The 22768-nt window shown below is 44.4% G+C and overlaps 1 protein-coding gene across 1 annotated transcript in view; it reads left to right on the plus strand.

Annotated features, from left to right (window-relative positions):
• The window catches only part of LOC108270850 (NACHT, LRR and PYD domains-containing protein 12), a 94659-nt gene that overhangs the window by 54480 nt on the left and 17411 nt on the right, over window positions 1-22768 (plus strand). Inside the window, 1 exon segment of the mRNA XM_053683354.1 lies at window positions 17862-18035. Within this exon segment, the coding sequence (XP_053539329.1) occupies window positions 17862-18035 (174 nt within the window).

Genomic DNA, 22768 nt, shown 5'->3' on the forward strand with positions numbered 1-22768 from the left:
AGAAATGCAGGCTCGCAAGGAAGGCCTTAATTTTAAGAAAGAACCATGAGGAGCCATTTATAAGGGTGGCTGAGTCAAGCTGCCTCCCCCCCCCCCCCCCCCCCCCCCCGGCAAGATAACAGTAAGACCAAGGTCACTCTAGATTGTTTAGTCTCTAAACAATCAATTCAAATCCTCTGGTTTTGATTCTCTGGGTTACTGAAATCCCTTAGTTTTGAGTCTCTGGGTTATTGAATCCCTTGGTTCTGACTTTCTGGGTTATTAGAAATCCCTTCGTTCTGATTTTATGTGTAATCTGAAACCCCTGGTTTTGATTCTATGTGTAAGTGGAATAGCCCTTTTCTGGAACATAAGAGTAAGGTAGATGAGCTCTTTTTTAACCCTATTGGTAGTGAGATCATAGTCTTCTTGAAACATATGGGTTATTTACTGTGTAAGTACAGTATAAATACTGGAGCTTAAGGGTATCGGATCACTTCTGAGTTTTCTCATTGGTGTGGATCTCGTGTGGTGGAACGGAACCAATAAAGCTGGACCCTTGCTTCTTCTCACTCACGGCTGGTGTCTTTTTTTTCTATCTCCAACTGGGCTCAGAGGTAGATGTGAGTATTGGCTCCTATGTTGAATTTTAAGTGTTTTTGGGTAATAGGCTAAATTTGAGCCAACATTTGGTGACCACGAAGGGACTGGGCTAAGATCTATATGTCTGGAATCTCTCCCGTGGGACTTCGCTCTCTAAGCAACAGATAGGCCGTGTAGGAAAAAGGCATTGCAGACGCCTGTTATTTCAAAGCTCTGTTTTAGTGGTCTGTTGTTACGATTGGGAAGCCCCGGGGTGGGAAGAAAGACTAAGTTGGTCTCCAAAAGAACCTTGAGTGAGTGAGAAGAGGTAAGAGAAGTGTAGATTGTAGAAGATTGTACTTATTGTAAGTGTATAAGGTTCATAAGACTGTGTAAGGACATTGTATATGTGTTGTGTGAGTGAAAGTCCTGCAATACCGCTGGAGGGGAAAAAATAAAAATAGAAAAATAATAAGACTCCAGGGCTGAGATAGAAAGCAAGTGGAAAAGGAGGCCTCAAACCCCAGAGCTACTAGAGCATTGGTGGGGACCCCTAATACTGCTGGAAAAAGATAGATAAAAGATAGATAGATAGATTCCAGGGCTGGATAGAGAGGGGAAATAAATCCTGGGGCCCAGGTCTGGGTCACGCAATACAGCGTGCCCGGTGTATGAATGGAATGTGTACTGTAAATGTGTGTGCTTATAATATATGTGCTTATAATGTGCTCTGAACATGAGCTCCATACATACAGAGATATGTGTGTTGGATAAGTTGGATAAGATTTAGAGAAAAGGAAAAAAAAAAAAAATTTGGGAGAAAGTTGCATTTAATTTATGTGACTGTAAGCTTCATACATATGGAGCTGGTGTGAAGGTGCTTTATACTCTGAGACCACAATGGTGTGTATGTAATAACTAAATATGTGTAAGAGTGTGTGACATAATATGTGTATGTGAGCTTACGGGTTGTTTATAAAAAGGAGGTGTGTGTGTGTGTTCCTATCTGTTCTTATCTGCGCAAGCAGGCCTGCCGTCTGTGTGGAAAGAAAAAAAGGAAAAGAAGAAAAATGTGTGTGTGTGCGCACTTCAGATTGAGCTGAGTAACATAGAACAGTGTGAGATTTTTAATCTTTTTAACATTTTGGATCTGGTACGGACTTTCTGTGAGTCGGTGTGACTGTGTGTATTATAATTTCATTGGTATCAATAACTGCTGTGTGAGTGTTTTAAAAACTGGGGAAACATGCAAGAACATTGTAAATATTATAGACATCTGTCAGACTGCCCATTGTGTGAATAAGAACTTCTAGACTTCTAGTTATATATTTGTAATATATAACAAAATTATTGAGGAATCAGTGAGTCAGTCCATTGGGACCTTTCATTTATATTCCATAAATTATGAAGGTGTTGTTTAGTTAAATGACAAATAATAATAATACAATTTAATTTTTGTTTAATTACCCAAAATTGGGTAATATTGAATAGGTAAATATTATGTCTAAGAATATTGTAAACATGTAAGAATCGCCAGACTGGCCGGTGTGTGAGGCTGTGTGAAACAGTTAAACTTATTTACTTAATTAATTAATCGTCATAAGTAAATTGAATGTATGTACTCTGAGTGTATGTGAGTCCCTAGGGAGGCTGGCTGGACCAAGTACGGATGGAAGGGAAAAGCAGGCATAAATCGGTACGAGATAGGCTAAGCAGGCGGGAACAGCAGGACAAGGTAGGAGGAAATCATTTGGCTGTGAGGGATAACTTAGTGGATTTAGGGGGGCATATACAAAAGACTCTAAGAGCTGAGAGGTGTGAGACACGACCAGAGTTATGGCTGAACGTAAGAAAAAGATGAGCCCGATAGAGAGGGTGATAAGCAAACACTGTACAGATGAGAAGGACATTAGGCATAATTGTAAAAAATGGAGTGAGAAGACTAGTGGTGAGTGGAAATGGCCCGAGGAAGGTACTCTTGATGAACAGCTATGCCAGATAATGAAAGAGAGATTAGCTGTATGGAATGAACAGAAAAAAGGCTTGAGAGTGAGGGAGAAATGTGTGAAGACAGAGAAGATAGTGGACTGGTTTATGAAGGCAGGGAAAGAGGAGAAGGAGAAGGATAGATGGCAGAGAGAACGAGCAGAGGCGGTGGTACGGAAGAAAGAAGAAAGGGAAGCAAGCCTAGGAAAGAAAATACAGGAGCGGGAGGAGCATAATACCAGTAATAATCAAGAAGGTCGTAGGAGTGAGAGAGGGCACGAGGTTGAAACGGAGCACGAGGGGCTCCACATACCACAGGAGGAGGAAAAAGTGAGCCGAGAGACAATGTGGGGCGGGTGGTCCGTATAGAGGGGGATGTAGTGCTCTCCCCATATGCTATCGAGGAGGATAAGGAATTGGAGAGCAGGATTCGACGGCTGGAGGATGGGATATCATACGGCGTGGGTAAAATGGATGAATTGAAAAATCTCGCAGGTCAAGCGTTCCAAATGGCGACGGCTGTGAAAAATAAGTATGCGCACAAGCCCCGTTTGGGAGAATCAAAATCACAGAGGTCAAGAAGAGCACTGAACCAGTCAGCAGGAAAACATGTGAAGAGCCTGAGTAAGGCCTCAAAGGTCCTAATATACCACCAGCAGAAGAAGAAGCAAGTGAGTTCAGACATGGATCTGGACGAACAAGGGGGGACTGAGAGCGAGGGGACTGAAACAGACAACGAAGGAAAAGTCGAACAAGATGTCAGTGAGGAGGAGGACTCGGAGCCTAGAGAAGCTAGATCACTACGGAGCAGGGCAAGCCTGAAGCCCCCAGTGAGATTCGAACCTGGTATCACATGAGGAGTACCTGGTATACTTAGCTCATGCCCGCTCCCAGTCGGAGCCCACCTGGTCACCCCCAGGTCAGATGATGCCCCTCATGGTTAAAGGAAAAGCCCTACAGTATGCACCCTGGAGTTTCATGGACCTAACAGGCCTGATCCAACGACTACCCAACATGTGTGAAGGGGGGCAGAAATGGATTACACAGTTTGAGGAAAAAACATCAGGACAGCACCTGGCGATTGGCGATACCAAAGCCATTCTCTGCGAAACAGTGGGCAAGGGACGGGCTGAAGAAATTTTCGATGGGGCAGAACACAGGTATTTGATAGACGACCCCAAGGCTGACGCCATCCCATTTGGCCTGTACCGACAAGAAATATGGGATGCTGTGAGGAGTATGTTTCCAGCTAAGATGGACCCTGGGAAGCTCGAAAATATAAAACTGAAAGACGAAGAAAACGTGATAACCTTCATACAAGAGTTTCAAGATAAATGGAGGGATGAAACGGGTGCCAAATGGGACGATTCAGTGGTAAGTGTGGGACTGTTCAAACTGCTGTTGAAGAAGGCTCTCCCTGGGGGAGTACAGCAGAAGTTAGAATAAGTGGTGGGGCTCAACGCAATGGAATGGGCTTCATTTCTGGCACATGTGACCCATTACGTGGAGCAACACAGAAAGCTGAAAAAAGAAGCTAAAGATGCCACTGAAACCCTAATGAGCCAACTCTGTAAGGCCCAGCTTGGCGAACGGACCAGGACTAAACAGGAAGAGAAGGAACGGAGGAAGGAACACATTAAACAAGCGGAAGTAATGGTGCCCCATCCACAAGCGTCAGCCCCAGCACAGGCTGACCCTATGCTGTTGGCCAGTGGATACCAGGCCCACCCACAACAGCAAGTCCCACACATAACTACTATGCTGCACCCCGCCCAAATGGATTACATATATCATATGAGGGCCCCCATGCACCCGGGAATGCCACCTGCCTGTGGGAGGGGACGAGGATACGGACGGGGTCGAGTTTTGCCAAGACCAAATATGGCAACTGAAGGGTGTTGGGGATGCGGCGATCCTAGCCACTTCAGGAGGAATTGTCCACGTATCCCATGACCAACTTGGGGAGACCGCGTGGATAGGGCTGAAAGAAGAGGTCAGGTGCTTGGACTGAGAGCGCCGGAGAGCTATGGAATGCCACCTCAACCGTGTCAACCACTACCCCAGTACTCCAAGGTGGCCCCATGTATGGCCCCTATGGGGAGCTGGGACCCAGCCAGAATTGAGGAGACCTAGAGAAGCCCCGGGGGGAGCTCATGCAGTCCGTCACCACACTGCACCCAGAACAAGAGCCAACTGTTACAGTGACGATCGGAAACACCTTGCAAGCGCCTTTTATGATCAACACTGGAGCTACATATTCAAGCATAGGGAAAGAAGGTTCACAGCTCCCCCTCACCTGTAAGGCAATTCAAACTATGGGGCTTCTCAGGAAAAATACAGACCTTACGATTCACTGAGCCTCAAGAACTAACTCTGGAGGGCGTGACAATACAAGCACCCCTGTTATATTCGCCAGGAGCGCCTGTTAACCTACTGGGACGTGATGCCCTGTGTAAGTTGGGAGCTCAGATACAGTGCGAGGCGACTGGGATTTGGGTGACATTCCCCAAATCAATATCCACACAATACCTACTGTTGCACGAGCCACCTAGCACCGCCCATAATGTGAGGATGGTATACTGGTTAGAGATGTCCGATCCATCTAACTCGGAACTCTGGCACAGATACGCAGAATGGAAACCATGGTTACAGTACATGCGGCCCGATTGCACAGAGGTGGTGGCCCCTTTTATTGCACTATTAAATATGATGACGGTGGACGAGACCAGGAATATGCTCAGCTTTGGGAAGACATGGAACAGGGACAAGTAATGGACATTAAAACTATGGAAATAATAAGCGGCCCACAGGGAGTGGCGGCTATGATCAAGCTCCCAGAGAGAATCACTAACTGGTATCAGCTGGAAGGGACAGCGCCCCATGTTACACTCATGGTCACCAAAGGCCTTGAACCGGAAGATGTAGGGTCAATGATAGGGCAGGCGAAAGAAGTAAAAGAGTGGAAGCCAACTACCAATCCGTCTCTGCACAAGTCGCCTGATGGAAAGTTTGTGCGAATCTCAATAACAGCAGTTGACACCGCCGTAGCCACTAGTGTCTGCATATGCACGAGCACGGACCGAAGTGGTTTGCAAATGGCAGTTAAGGCAGCAAAAGATCAGGACAATGAGGAAATACTGAAAACTGTTCCAGAACAGCCATGGACAAAACATCCGACCGACGTAGGGTTTGTTAAATCCGCCGACCTAGCTCAGATTAAGGTAAAAGAGAATGCAAGGTTGCCCTACCTGAAACAGTATCCGTTGTCAGTGCACGCTAGAGAAGGCATACGGCCCACAATACATGGATTGGTAGAGGCTGGAGTGCTAATCTCCACGCGAAGTCAGTGCAATACCCCCATTTTTCCAGTTGGAAAACCTGACTCAGAGAAGTGGAGGCTAGTACATGATTTGCATGCTATTAACCAAATCGTGATACCTGAAACACCAGTAGTGCCAGACCCACACACCCTATTGTCAAACATTCCAGAAGGGACCAAATGGTATACTGTCATAGACTTATGCCAGGCATTTTTTAGCGTGCCACTGCACCCAGACTCACAGCACTTGTTTGCTTTCACGTACGAAGGGCAGCAGTACACATACACTAGACTTCCGCAGGGATACTGTGAAAGCCCATCCATATTTAATCAGGTACTGGCTCAAGACCTCTCAGCCCTGGAGTGCCGTAGCACCATCTTGCAATATGTCGACGACCTTTTGATTTGTAGTGCGTCCAAAGAACAATGCCAGCACGACTCTCTAAAGGTTCTAAGAATGTTGGCCGAAAATGGCCACAAAGTAAGTAAAGAAAAGTTGCAATTTTGTAGGCAAAAAGTGGAATACCTAGGTCGTGTGTTAGAGGGAGAAAGCCGTACTATAGCGCCAAAGCATGTAGAGGCCATACGCAAGGCCCCACAGCCAACCACCGTGCGACAGATGTTGGCGTTTCTAGGAATGGCGGGGTTCAGTCGCCCATGGATATGTGAGTTCGCGCTAAGGGTCCAACCATTACGGGATATGATTAAGGCAGCAGACCAATCACAGCCAAATACCTCCCTCGTCTGGACTCCTGAAGCTCTAGCCACACTCGCAGATATTAAAATGGCCTTAATGACCGCTCCTGCACTGGCTAACCCAGATTATAGCAAACCGTTTCACCTCTACGTATCCGAAAGAAAGGGGTACGCATCGGCTGTTCTAACTCAGCAGCAACAAGGGATGGGAAAACAGGCCATCGCCTATTACAGCACGGCTCTCGATAACGTGGAAAAAGGGATGCCCCCCTGTTATCTGTCTTTGGCATCGGCCTCATTTTCATATCAGAAAGCGTCCTCAATCACCATGGGGCACTAAGTTACATTATATACGACCCATGCACTGCATGCGCTCCTAATGAGTCAGACCTTTGTGATAACGAACTCCCATCGAACAGGATATGACTCCATTCTGTCAGCCCCGGAGCTCACTATAGAACGGTGCACCACGGTGAATCCGGCCGATAAACTGGTAACCCCGATAGATGGTGTACCCCAGGAAGCGATTTCAGATTTACTATATGCTATGACATTGCCCACAAAATTAGCTGTAGTGAAATGCAGGGCACATAGGACTGATGACTCCTTTATCACTAAAGGGAACACACTGGCGGATGAGGCAGCTAAGAATGCTGCCGTAGGGCCGGGGCAGATGATGGCCCTAACTCAGCCTGGGGAAAGTCCGCTGCGGCATCCGCAGGTAGACAATGTGGCCCACTTAGTGGAGCTGCAGAACACCGCAGGTGTGGCTGAAGTATCGGTGTGGATAAAACGGGGGGGGCGAAAAAAGAGGCGGGTACTGGATTGTGGTGCAGCATAGAAGGATTGTGTATAGCCCCAGCCTGTTACCTCCCGCTCTTGATCAAAGAAGCCCATGGCTTGAATCACGCCCATAGGACCAAAACTATCCGAAAAATCCGTCAGGAATGGTGGTCCCCATTTCTGGCCAGTATGGTGGACTATGCGTTGAAAAGATGTGAGGTGTGTATCAAGAACAATGTGCGAAAGAACTTCACTGCCCCTTTAGGACATATTCCCCCGCCGACGGGGCCGTTCCGGCATATAATGATGGATTATGTGGACATGGGAGCAGACAACAGGAAAGAAGGGAAGCGCTACATTCTAGTAATAGTAGACCGCTTCAGCAGGTGGGTGGAGGCAGCTGCGACTTCCAAGGAAGACGCGAGAGCCGCGGCTAAATTTTTATGTCGCGAGGTCATTCCCTGGTTCAGTATTCCAGATTTTGTGAGTTCGGACAACGGCACCCACTTTGTGAATAACGTCATTGACAATGTGGCATCTGCCTTGGGGATAGATCATAAGCTATGCTGTGTATATCATCCTCAATCCCAGGGCATGGTAGAACGAATGAACGGTACCCTAGTTAATAAACTGGCAAAAATATGCGAGAGCTCTCGCCTAAACTGGGTACAGGCCTTACCACTGGCATTGATGAAGATGCGTTCACAGACCAATTGTATGACGCACTTGACTCCTCATGAAATGCTTACTGGGCGCCCAATGCCTATGGCGTTCACCCGAGGTCCATACACAGGGCCGTCTTTGGCACAATTGGAGGATGAAATGCAGGATTATGTGCGAACCCTCACCCAAATCCATAGACATTTGTATTCACAGGTTCGTGAGGCAGTCCATGGAGAGAACGAGGTACGGGAGGACGTGCGCCTAGTGGCACCGGGGGACCAGGTATACATTCGTGTTTTCAAGAGAAAGAGCCCCCTTGCGGGACGTCGGGAAGGACCGTTCACCGTGGTTGCTGCAACCCGAACGGCTGTGAAAGTAGAGGGGAGGAATTACTGGTATCACTTGAACCACTGCAGCAGCACCGAACCAGGTAAGGGACCGCTACTGCAAGACACTACCGACGAACAACCATCGACCTCAAGACTAGTCAGTACATTGGGGCAGTGGTGTTCACTGAGAGTGACAGTGATTCGGATGCATCCCTGAGCCCTGCCTACGGCACTCGAGCCCAGACTAAGCGGCGGGCTGTGAAAAAACTAGATAAACTGTCTCAGTCTGATGCCAGTAGCCCTACCGTTCTCACGCCCCCAGTAGAAGTGATGGGTGTCGTAGTTACCAGCCCACAGGAAGTTGTAACCCCAACGGAGGAGGATTTTCTGTCTACGTTTGCCACTCTCTGTCAGGACCTTGACGACCCCGCTTTGCCTCTGAGCCTAATCGACTCGGATACGCTACAGTCCCTAGAAGCACAGTTGAACTTACCTGAGCTTACTCCTGAATGTCAGTCTCCGCATGAATCCTTGCGCACTCCCCTACCACCGGTTCTGGAGGGGACTGGTGGGACGAGTTCCACAGAATAGTAGCACATATGTGGGTAGAGTGATTTTTGCAGCAGGGCTAATAGAACTCTTTTTCTTTTTCTACGAACCAATGTTTAAAAGGACTGTTCATACCTTCAATAATTCCCTGGATTCCTATCATACGTTACGCCCACTAGTGGCTGCTACTTCCCGCACAGCCCCCTATCCCCGTATTAGGCATGTTTGATCCTGGATGGCCCCTGGCTCAACTATAGGTTCCCGTAGCTCGATGTGCGCGTTAGCTCTCCTTAGACTCGCCCATGAAGAGTCCTTGATTGGGAGAAGTCCCTATTTGGCCTCATTCACTTTCTCCCAAGCTCGGTCTGTGGAGATTCGCGTAGGACATCTTAGAATTACTGGTAGGGCACGGACGAGTAGGTGCTCCTTTGAGCTGCCCACTATTGGCCCCCTGTGGCTACGGTTCCTTTGCTCGGCTACAGTGTGTTCTTACTATGATAGTACAGGGTCACCTTTCGCATCCCGGGCTCTCCACCCCCTCCTCATTGCCCCGATGTCAACTCCGATCGCACATAAATTAATGAAATTACAATACTATTCAATCTCCACCGATAACACCTCACTTACGGAGGAGCAGAGTAACATGTATCTGGCATGGATGGTCCATACTGCTCGATCTGTGACAGATCGCTCGTGTCTCGTATGTCATGATCGTAGCCTCACCCCCCATTTTATGCTGCCTATGGGGAACCTCACGGAATGCCTCACCACACCCTATTCTGTTGATTTTTTGTGTCCTACTGTGTGCCTCCTTTGGGGCCCTTTCTGTTGACTTTGGCCCATCGTGGATGTACAATGCAAGCTCCTCATGCCTGTTTCACCCTGTATCCACTCAAGTGCCGACTTTTGTCCGCGTCCAACCGTCTCTGCCCTTGTTCTTTCCCATCTGCCTCTGCTCCTCTGTTGGCGTATATCCTGTGGGAAACGTGTCTGCCCAATGTAATGTCTCCCTGTTCGCTAATGATTTGCAAATTGAGACCCTCTCTGTCTGTGATTCATCCCCATGCACCCCCAGTGTGACAATTCCCCTACCTGATCTTAGTGGTGGTACTGTTCCCCTTGTGGATGATTTCTGGTTTTGCGGGGGCCAACGTGTACGCCAGACTTTGCCTGCGGAATGGCAGGGATGCTGCACCCCGGTTAGGTTGGACTGTAAGACCCGTGTTTTGTTGGTGGCTGACCAACTGTCATCCGGCCGGTCCCGTTCACGCCGCGATGTGGCCCTGTGGACTCAGCATGTCCGTGACGCTGGTGCAGCGAACGATTCTGACTGGGCTGCTGATGAGACCATCCAGCTTGACTTTGGGGGTACCCCCATTGGCGTTCCTGCTCGCTACAGAGCCATGGAGGCCGTTGGCAGTGGTGTAGCGTCTATTTTGCTCCCGGCCGTGCAGATTAAACGCAACGTGGCATGGATTAATTACATGTGGTACAACGAGCAACGCTTCATTAACTACTCGGTGAGTGCTCTCGGACTGGTAAGTGATCAGCTCCATGCCACGTCCCTCATGGCTGCTCAGAACCGTTTTGTCCTGGACCAGATGCGGGCCCCTGAGGAGGGTGTCTGTGCTATGATTGGTCCCAAGTGCTGTGCTGCAATCCCTTTGCACACTGGTTCTGAAGGTGTTCTCTCCAAGGTCCTGGGCCAACTACAGGCCCTCCAAGCGGAGCAAGCAGCTAACTCCGGCTTTGGGTCTAGTCTCCGCCTCCTGCCGTGGCTCTCCTGGTTTCTTTCTGGAGATTGGACTGCTGCCCTGACCCGCTTGGGAATATCCCTGTTCGTCCTCCTTCTCCTTGTGGCTCTGGTGGCCTGCTGTGCGATCCCCTGCGCACGGCGGATGGTGATGTCCTCCACCTCCTTTTCTGGCCAGTACGTTGTTAAGGGTGAGGCGTGACCGCCTCAAAGGGGGGTGGTGATTGAGACCATGCGACGGGAGACAATGAGCAGCGACAGCAGCGACAGGCGGGGGACAATGAGCAGCGACAGCAGTGACACCAGCGAGACCGTCTACGAGAACATGAGACGGGACATGAGCCAGGACTGATGGGAAAGGGGGCGCAAGGACCTGTTTGTACAAGGTAGTGGCCAAATGGGCCTATCCGAGAAAAACGGGACCTATTGGTGTTTTCAATGTGTTCATCTGTGTTGCAGATCTACTGAACCCTGAGGGGTGAGAAGAAGATGTGATGATCCATACCCTGGGTGTAAGTGCTAGCCTAACCTCTCCCCAAAGGGTGGCTCTCTACAGTACGTAAAGTGCTTGAGCTGAAGACAACCAGCATACAGAGAGATACTGCCAACAGAGACTGTCCAGTTGTATTGTTATAAAATGTTATAAAATGTTTGTGATATGATGCACTCAGGCACGAGAAAAGTATAATGGTGCTGTCGAGCACATAGTGCTGGCAGGGTGGGAATTTTTCCTCATAGGTTTTTTTGCCCACCCCTGACTGTGAAGGATTGGGGTTTGTTTTTTGTGGGGAAGCAAGACTCTGCAGGTCCCGACAAATACAAAACTGTGGGCTGATAGGCCTAGTTGAGAAAGATAGGGATGTGTAGATCCAATCAAATAGTTACTTTAGTGGCCACTCATACGTAAACTAGCGATGGCAGTAGTAGTAGTAATGAATGATTAGGGGAACTCAGTTAATCACACTTATAATCGATGTAGGCAAACAAACGTATAATCAAGGTAGTTAGATTCGAAATAAGATATATATATAGTTGAAAGGAGAAGTAAGTTAAGGGTTAAGAGTTATGGCTAGGTACATCTACATATGTCCGGCGCAAAGTGGACGTAGGGGGGTCCTAAGGCCCATTCTCCAGCTGCCAATCTACTATGAGACCCCGGGGCGCACAACGCTAGCACGTCTCCCACCAGGTCTACAAAACCTCCTCAGCTCCTATTCGGATCAGTGTTGTGTAGAAGTGGTTACTGTAAGGGACCCATTTGATTACGAGGACGGGCGCAGGGATTATGGCTTCGTTAGAGTAATCCTCCGACAGCTAGCGGGGGACGACCATGGGGTGCAGCAGAACCAGTTTTTCCACAGATACCCGCTTAATTAGGGTATTGTATGAGGCTTTATAGCCTCAGAGGGGGGAAATGTTGTGGATAAAAATGACATGAAATAAACAGGAGGGAGACCTAGTATCCAGTAAAGGGGAGAAGAAGAAAAGACGGGCACCAAGACACACAGAAGCAGTGTGAGGCGGATATTGACTGATATTGAATATTGAATTGGATTCACACTTTAAAGATCTTAGATCTTTAATAGTAATACACTATGGTTTATTAGTCAAAAAAAGTCAAAAAGAAGTATACGAGCTGAGGAGTGATAACACACACACACACAAACACACACACAGACACACGCTCGTACAGTCAAGGGTGGGCAAGTAGACATAACATACACACACACTCTCTCTCTCTCTCACACACACATACTAATATAACTTTACAAGAATAATAAAAAGGAATATTAAGATATTATAAGGGTAATATCTTATAATAATAATATATATACTCTTTATAAAAAACAGAATAATAGGATATGTGGGACAGTAGAAGGGTAATATAATGATATTATGAAGTAGGAAGTACAGTAAACCATGAATTCAAGCAGTATAACTATATATAAAATAGAGATATAGAGCTAATATGAAAATAAATTATAAACTAGAAATGCAGGCTCTCAAGGAAGGCCTTAATTTTAAGAAAGAACCATGAGGAGCCATTTATAAGGGTGTCTGAGTCAAGCTGCCCCCCCCCCCCCGCAAGATAACAGTAAGACCAAGGTCACTCTAGATTGTTTAGTCTCTCCACTGTGGATTTTAGTAGATTTTGGTAATTCAAATCCTCTGGTTTCGATTATCTGGGTTACTGAAATCCTCTGGTTTCGATTCTCTGTGTTACTGAAATCCCTTAGTTTTGAGTCTCTGGGTTATTGAAATCCCTTGGTTCTGACTTTCTGGGTTATTAGAAATCCCTTGGTTCTGATTTTATGTGTAATCTGAAACGCCTGGTTTTGATTCTATGTGTAAGTGGAATAGCCCTTTTCTGGAACATAAGAGTAAGGTAGATGAGCTCTTTTTTAACCCTATTGGTAGTGAGATCATAGTCTTCTTGAAACATATGGGTTATTTACTGTGTAAGTACAGTATAAATACTGGAGCTTAAGCTCAGGGTATCGGATCACTTCTGAGAATTCTCATTGGTGTGGATCTCGTGTGGTGGAACGGAACCAATAAAGCTGGACCTTTGCTTCTTCTCACTCACGGCTGGTGTCTTTTTTTTTCTATCTCCAACTGGGCTCAGAGGTAGATGTGAGTATTGGCTTCTATGTTGAATTTTAAGTGTTTTTGGGTAATAGGCTAAATTTGAGCCAACAGCATCAAGGCCTTGAATTTGATGCGGGCGGCTACAGGAAGCCAGTGGAGGGAGATGAAGAGGGGTGTGACATGGGTTCTCTTGGGCTGGTTGAAGACAAGGTGTGCTGCAGCATTCTGAATCATCTGAAGGGGTTTGATGGAGCTGGCTGGGAATTATACGCTATTATTCTCATTCATTGTAGTTTCACTTTACTTTCTGCTGTACTTTAAATTTTTGAAGAACGCTTTTGTTTTTTGCAGTGGCGGCTGGTGCAAAAATTTTTTGGGGGGTGCAAACAAACTGAAAACACACCATTAGTAATGCAGGACTGAATTACTCGTGGATGCACAGGTGAACTTGAGACAACAGGGAAGGAACTGGCTGAATGCCGCCATATGTTGAGCTCACTCAGCAGGTCTGCTTGGTAGGCCTGCAACACTGTCATTGATGCAGTGACCCACAAGCAAGACTACTACTGCATAGGCCTTGCCAACCCATGCCACGGTGGATTGGATGGCAAAGTCGGCCCCCCTAATTACCTGCCGTCGATGGAGAGAGGTAGCTTGCAAGCGCCTCCTCCACCTTCAGCATAGCTAAATAGCCATGCCATTCATTCCCCACAATGGCCGAATAATCCAACATCGTGGGGTTATAAATGCGGCTTATGCATGGTTTTCCCCCAGAAGCCTGATATTTTGTCATGCACTTCTGGAAGAAAGTGGAGTTTCTGCAGTGTGAGGAATTTACTTTCACTGGGGAGAAAAAGGCTCATCCAGCCTTAGTAATCACTTCAAGTAGCTCATTATATGCTGATCTCAGTTTTTAGCACATCCTTCTGGCTCCTCGGAGTCAGAGAGAAATTATTACTATTATTTGTATGTGTATTTTTTTCCCCCCTTTGGCTTTCTATAGCGGAAGGAGGAGTTGCGACACAAGCTCCAAAATCCAGCGGAGAGCCGAACCCGGAAGACAGAGCAAGAGATAGAGCAGCTCTCGTCTCCGGCTCCTCTTCCGGATCCATAAGAGATCCCCGAACCTGAGACGGCTAGCTGAGTGGCCGGCCTAAATCCACGAGCCTCTGAAACCGAACTCGCTTCCGCTTCCAAGAAGAGTGCGAGTCGCGACCCGAGATGCTTAATGTAGGCATTACCATGCGCAGCCTCTCGAGGCTGCCATCGCATGCTACATCCCTAGACACTTCACCCAGAAAGTGTGCACTATTCCCCGTGATGAACCAGGAGCAAGCTGTAACACACTTCTGAATTCTCTCACTCATATTTTTCTCTCTCACTCATTTCTTCTTTTTTTTCTTCTCTTTTTTTAAAGGGATAGAAAAGTTCTGAGATTTTGAGAAAAGACAGTGAGGAAATAAACCGTCTTTTTATTTCTTTACACAAACAACCGACATGCAGTCTTTCGCTGAAGATAATAAAGGCTGATGGCACGGTTCACAGGTGCCAAATTTACATCACATGACGCACTTAATTGCCATGTCACCTGATCATGGCAGGCCTATAAATAGGCATGATTTCAGAAAAGCTTCAGATGCCAGTCAAGCATGAGAGGCGTTCCCATAGTGTTATGCTAAACGCAACGTTGAAGTTCCCTTTGAAAGGGAAAAACAGCAATCACTTAGTTTCTGCCATTTCTACCAATAAGTTGCCACAAATTGTTTCATTCATTTAGTATGTATTAGTATAGTAGTACTAGTATGATTATTGTATTTACTATTAGTATTTACTATTAGTAGAGTACTTAACAAGAGTTAGTATATGTCTTGTGTGGTATGTGTGTATTCGTTGAGGATACGAGTAAGGAAATTCAGATATCATTATATAGATATCATTATATGTACATGTTAGTATTTCGGACAAAGTTTAGTCCACACATCATGAAAAAGTGTAGAACCTCCCATCTGCAGAGACAATGGACTGATTAACATCATATGATTAACTGATTAACATCGCCCTAAGACAATTTCTGGTTGGTTGGTAGGGCAGGACTAGCAAGAGAGAGTTAAAATCCAACTCTTTGCTCTCTAGTCTTGCCTACATATTTGGTGGAGAATATGGGTAGCACAATGTAAACAACTAATTTTTGTTACATATAATGGTGGAGAATGCAAAAACTTAACCCAAACAGCTAATTTTCCTTACAATGCTACCTCTGGGTCAAATTATTTGTAAATATGGTATTAGCTTCCACTGTTATGCTGATGATACACAGCTGTATGTTTCAGCAAAGCCAGATGACAGACAGCAGCTTAATAAAGTTGAGGAATGTATAAAGGACATTAAACAACAGATGCTCATTAACTTCCTTTTACTTAATTCTGACAAGACAGAAGTACTTCCACTAGGACCACATGCAGCTAGAAGAAATCTTTCTGATTACATAGTAACTCTGGATGGCCTTTCTGTTTCATTATGTGGAGTAATAAAAGGTGTGTTTATTGACTCCAGTCTTTCATTTGATTCTCATGTAGATAATATTACTAGTCTTCTTTCATCTCAGAAATATTGCTAAGATAAGAAATATGTCATTACACGATTCAGAAAAATTAGTTCATGCTTTCGTCAACCCCTAGGTTGGATTATTGTAAAGGCTTAACAAGCTCCAGAATGCAGCTGCAAGAGTCCTTAATAGAACCAGATGATATGACCACATCACCCCGATCTTATCCACACTGCATTGACTCCCAATAAAATTTTGCAGTGAATATAAAATACTACTATTGACCTATAAAGCACTGAATGGTCTCGCGCCACAATACCTAAGCGAACTTTTCTTCTTTTATGATCTGTTGGTACCTCGAATAGTGAAGGCTAAAGTAGGGGGAAGAGGTTTCTCTTACAAAGCCCAACAGGTATGGAACAGCCTTCCAATTAGTGTTCGGGACTCAGACATAGTCTCAGTGTTTAAGTCCAGGCTAAAAACGTATTTGTTTAATCAAGCTTTTTGTGAATAGTGTTTTCTTAGGCAAAGGAGCAGATCTAGAGGCTCACAGTTATAGAGTGTTCTTGTCATGTATCAGGGAAGGAACTCTGGACTTAAGTTCCCAGCAGCCACCGCACCGTACTCATCAGTCACATGACCACCTGCACCTGAATCACTTTCTGGTTAACGAGCACTCATATATAGCCACTGTTTGCACTGGTTCCTTGTCGTACATCGTCTAACTATACCTTTGTCTCTACTGCCATGTTTTGTCTTTGCCATGGTGTTTTGTATCCTAGTTGTAGAGTCTTTTGTATTTTGTTTGTTTGTTATTAAATGTTTAAAAATCTGCACTTTGAATTGTGACAGTTGTGGTGAATTGGGATGTTGGATGTTGTCGCCTCACTACTTTCACGCCTTCACCCAGGTTTGTTGTAGGTGGGGTGTCTGGCCGCCTTATGTCCCAGGGAGCCCTCATGTCTGTTTTTACTTCTGGCTATTCCTTTTAGTTATGCTGTCATAGTTAGTCTTGCCGGAGTCCCTGCTTTTACACACACAAAGTACATTGTCCCTAACCATTATGGGACAATAAGCATACCTAATAATCTCTCCATCTCTTTCCCTCCCTCTCTCTTTCTGTTGAGCTCCACATGATATTCCTGAAATACCAGTTATCCTGACCCCTTCTGCTCTCCGGACCTGCCTGATCCATCCGGATGCCCTACTTCTGGTTCAAGTTCTCATCAATTGGAAGTCACATGCTACTGCTGAGGATGGCCCCACATGGTGCAGCTTAAAGATCATTAAGATTATTGAGGATGGTACCACTTAAAAACCATAAAGGTGGCTTTGAACCTCGATTCATATGAACAGTTATGCTATAATGGCTAGGACTTCAGTTGCTATGATAGCTTTAGGACTGCAATTGCACTCAAGTCTCAATCAGTTTTGCACTCAAGTTTTGCACTCAAGTCTCAATAAGTGAACATTGGATTAACAAAACAGACTTCATGTAAAAAACTGTAATGAATTTTCCTGGTTACACAATTACACTATTTGAGCATGTAGTATTAGCACATTTGTAGAAGGGATTTATTCATAATTGCACTATCTGGTGTCACCCAGATGAGGATGGGTTCCCTTTTGAGTCTGGTTCCTCTCAAGGTTTCTTCCTCATATTGTCTCAAGGAGCTTTTCCTTGCCACCGTTTCCTCTGGCTTGCTCATTAGGGATAAATTCATATATTTAAATTCTATATCCTGAATTTAGGCGTGTCTAAAAGTGTCTGTAGTGTATGAATGGGTGTGTGAGTGTGTATGTGATTGTTGCCCTGCGATGGACTGGCACCCTGTCCAGGGTGTACCCCGCCTTGTGTCCGATGCTTCCTTTGGATAGGCTCCAGGTTCCCCGTGACCCTGAAGAAGGAGTAAGCGGTAGAAGATGGATGGATGGATCCTGAATGTATATATTTCTGTAAAGCTGCTTTGGGACAATTTGTTAAAAGCACTATACAAATGAAACTGAACTAAACAGAATGTTAAACTTTAGCTGTATTATGGCTGTGTTTGAGATCAGTGTTCTGAGATTTCATCATTTCTCTTCCAGGCTGTGGGGGTGTAATCTGACAGAGGAAAGCTGTAGAGTTCTGTACTCAGTTCTCAGCTCAAACTCCTCCAGTCTGAGAGAACTGAACCTGAGTAATAATAAACTACAGGATTCTGGAGTGAAGCTGCTCTCTGCTGGACTGGAGAATCCACACTGTACACTGGAGATACTGAGGTACACACACACACACACACACACACACACACACACACACACACACACACACACACACACACACACACACACACACACACACACACACACACACACACACACACACACACACACACACACACACACACACACACACACACACACACACACACACACACTCACTCACTCCATCACATTATCACCAAATATTACAGAAATGATTGTGTGTGTTTTTATTTAGCTGTAAATTTTAGAATATGATTTAAATGTTTGTAAAAAAAAAATGAAATGTATTTGTGAAAATCAGGTTTACTTTCTAGATTTATTTATACGTGATATAGAATTAAATCTGTATTTACGACTTGTATTTACGTAATTATCACTGTTTAGATCTTGTGTCTCTGCTAGAGGTGGAACACAAAGCTATTATTTGTATCTGTATCTGTTTAGTGCTCAAAATATTCAGAACTGTTTTCATATTTGGATTTAAACAGAGTTAGGGTTTTTCATGTGAACCCTATCACCATGCCCTGAAAGGCAGTGACAAAATCAGGGCTGTTGCAAAAAAAAATATATATATATATATATATATATATATATATATATATATATATATATATATATATATATATATATATATATATATATATATATATATTACAAATTATAACACACATTTATTTATTTACTTTTTTTTTTTTTTCATTTATATGGGGTTTTTGAACCAGACATCCTGTGGAACTTTCTGGAAAGCTTTCTATCTTCTATATAATGTTATTGAGTAATAAAAGCTAATTATGTTTCAAAACAACAGTGTCTTTCCCAGATCAAGAAACTGTTATTTAGTGTTGACAACAACAGACACTTAATAATATTTGATCAGATTTACTTTAGCTTTTGTGTTGTTACATTCCAGAAAGATCAGAAGAATTGACTGGACACACTATCAAAATCTGTTATAAAGCTGGACATGGTACTGGCTCCATGAGGGCAGATAACATCAGAGAAATTTGCTTATTGAGCTCACTGTAAAGTACCACTACTATTGGCATGTTATCAATGGCAGCTGGGATATTAGATGGGAGGCTGAAATCTATCAATATCTTGACAGTTAAACTATTATGGCCGAACAATACATTATATCCCGAGGTCTCATTGATAATAACAATTAATTAATTAATTTCTTATTTATGTGATTAATTTATTGATTAACTGATTAAAATTTATCATCAAAATTGGTAATTTCTCTGGAGAAGGGTGTTTGTTAAATGCTGTAAATGTGAATAATATTTGAACAAATTATTTTACACACACACACCCACACACACACACACATACACACACACACACACACACACACACACACACACACACACACACACACACACACACACACACTTAAGATACTAACCCAATTTCCATAAAAGTTGGGATTTTTTTCTAAAATGCAATAAAAATCAAAATCTGTGATTTATCAAGTCTCTTGAAACTTTATTTAACTGACAAAAGTACAAAGAAAAGATATCCAGTGTTTTCACTGACCAACTTAATTTTATTTTGCAAAAGGAATTTGATTCCTTGAACACACTCAACAAAAGTTGGGACAGAGGTAAAATAAGACTGAAAAGTTATAGAATATTCAAGTAACACCATTTAGGAGGATCAAGTAACAGGGAACGGTATCAGGATTAGGCATAAAAGGATCATTTACCAAAAGTCTCAGTCTTTGCAAGCAAGGATGGTTCGTGGCTCACCACTTTGTGCCAAACTTTGTGAAAGAATTGTCAGTCAGTTCAAAAAGAATACTGCTCAATGCAAGATTGCAAAGAATTTAGGTCTTTCACCATCTACAGTGCATAATACTGTGAAAAGATTCAGGGAATCCAGAGAAAAGGGCAGAGCTGGAAGCACTGTTGAATGTGCATGACCTTCGAGCCGTCGGGCGGCTTTGCATGAGAAATTATCATGCTACTGGGATAAATATAACCAAATGGGCTCGGGAGTACTTCAGAAATTGTAACTTAACAGTTGGCCGCTGCATCCAGAAATGCAACCCGAAACTCTATTACATCAAGTCTATGCAGAAACGCCACCGAGTTCTCTGGGCGTTTACACATCTCACATGGACTGAAAGGCAGTGGAAATGTGTGCTGTGGTCAGAGGAGTCCACGTTTCAGCTTGTTTTTGGGAAAAACGGATGTCAAGTTCTCCATGCCAAAGATTAAAAAGACCAACCAGACTTTTATAAGTGAAAGGTGCAAAAGCCAGCATCTGTGATGGTATGGGGGTGCATCAGTGCCCACAGCATGGTTGACTTGCATATGTGTGAAGGTACCATTGACGTGGAGGCATATACAGTATTGGGATTTTAGAGAGACATATGCTGCTATCAAGGAAATGCCTTTTCCCTGGAAGTCCATGGTTATTTCAGCAGGACAATGTCAGGCCTCATTCTGCACATGCTACAAGAGCATGGCATCATAGACACAGAGTGTGTCTGCTGCCAACAGTCCAGATCTGTCTCCTATGGCGCATCATGAAGAGGAGAATCAGACAATGGTGACCAAGGACAGTTGAGCAGCTGAAGTTTTGTGTCATGCAAGAATGGGTAAAAATTCCACTTGCAAAACTGCAGCCATTAGTATTCTCAGTTCCCAAACAATTAAAAAGTGTAATTAAAAGGAAGGGTGATGTAACACAGTGGTAAACATGTCTCTGTCCCAACTGTTTTTGAGTGAGATGAAGGCATCAAATACTAAATTTGCTTATGTTTACAAAATACAATTAAGTTTGTCAGTGAAAACGTCTGGGTTACTCATGTAACCATGTTCCCTGAGAGAGAATGAGACGTTGTGTGAGCTTCACGGTGTGGGAAGCACCCTGTTGCGTGACCGGTATCTGAAGCTTGTGTGAAATCATGCCTATTTATACCTTACCTATTAAAACCTGCTGTACGCTTTAAAAATAAAAAACCAGCAAATACCTTAACCTAAGCTAAGCTAATTGGCTATTGCCACAATGGCGCTGGCGAGCAATGCACTAGTGAGCATGGGTGGCTACGGGTTATGTGTGCTCTACTGTCTTCACTCCCATTGGTAGTCGCTGAACCAAGTTGCTCCAAATTTACATAAAGTTAAACTTTTATCAACTTTGTCGCTTCGTTGGACGTGCCCACATCTAGTCACCAATGGTCACTGTTGCTCATGTTGCGAGAAGTTGTCAGCTTTCATTAAAAGGTTTTTGGAGGAGAAACTAAAAGTTGATAGATTAAGCACACACTTTCTAATCAAAGTACAAATTACACTAAAGGACAGATGACAGAACTATAAGTTTAGTGTTTCTTAGTTTCACAAAAGATTTACAGCTGTTCTGTTTACCATGTTTGCTATTCAGAGGAAATGTGGCATTAAACCACTTAAACCACTAAACATTATAAACCACTAATGAAACTCCCCATCTACTAACCCCATTTCCATAAAAGTTGGGATTTTTTTCTAAAATGCAATTTAAAAAATCTGTGATTTGTCAAGTCTCTTGAAACTTTAATTAACTGACAAAATTACAAAGAAAAGATATTCAATGTTCCATTTTAAAGGGAAGTTAATGTTGTGTGCACTTCACGATGCATGCCCTGGCACATGACCGGTTTCTGAAGCTTGTGTGAAATCATGCCTATTTATAGGCCTGCCATGGTCAGGTGACGTGGCAATTAAGCGCGTCCAGCGTTATTATAAAAACGGCACCTGTGAACCATGCTGTCAGCCTTATCTTCAAGGAGACTGCATGTCGGTTGTTTGCATGAACGCTCGCAAAAGACTTCATTTCCTCTCTATTTTTCCACAAAAAGGAAAAATCACTTTTCTTTTCTGTCCCTTTAAAAAGAAAAAAATGAAAAGTATGAGTGCGAGAGAATTCAGGGAGTGTTTCAATCAATGCTCCCGTTTCTTCATGGGGGGGGGCTGGGGGTTGTTCACACTTTCTGTGGGAAGTGTCTGAGAATGGACCATGCCACTGTGTGCATTGTGAGCACTTTACAATCAGGCATCTCTGCTCATGGCTTGCTCTGTTCTTGGCAGAAGGGAGTTGGGTTTCAGAGCCTCACATCTCAGGTCCTGGAGATCTCATATGGATCTGAAAGTGGAGCCAGAGATGAACACTGCTCTATCTCTTGCTCTGTCTTTTGGATCCAGCTCTCCGTCAGATTTTGGAATTCACATGACAACTCCTCCTTCCATTATGGAAAGCCAAAACACCCTCTCTGACTCCGAGGATCCAAAGGGGGTACCATTGCACCAAAAACGGGATCAGCTCTCAAGCATATAAAGAGTCGCTTGAAGTGATTACTAGGTCAGTAGAAAACTGAATCTAGACTGGCCTGGGGAAGAGAAAGTGGTTTGTAGCATGCTGGATGAGCGATATCTCCCCAGTGAAAATAAATCGCCCTCACACCACAGAAAACTCCCCCTTTTTTTCCAGAAGTGTATGATGAAATGTCACGCTTCTGGGAAAAATCATACACTAGCCATATTTATAACCCTGTGACATCAGATTATTTGGCCATCATGGGGAATGAACAGCACAGGTATTTAGCTATGCCAAAGGTAGGGGAGGCGCATATGAGCTACCTCTCTCCATCGATGGCAGGAAATTTAGGGGGGCTTCATTACCATCCAAGTCTTGTAAGGACACCTCGGAATTGGTTGACAAAGCCTACAAGGCAGCAGGTCTCAATTGTGAGTCACTGCATACAATGG

The sequence above is a fragment of the Ictalurus punctatus genome, chromosome 10 (genome assembly GCF_001660625.3).
Source record: "Ictalurus punctatus breed USDA103 chromosome 10, Coco_2.0, whole genome shotgun sequence".
Classification (NCBI taxonomy): Eukaryota; Metazoa; Chordata; class Actinopteri; order Siluriformes; family Ictaluridae; genus Ictalurus; species Ictalurus punctatus.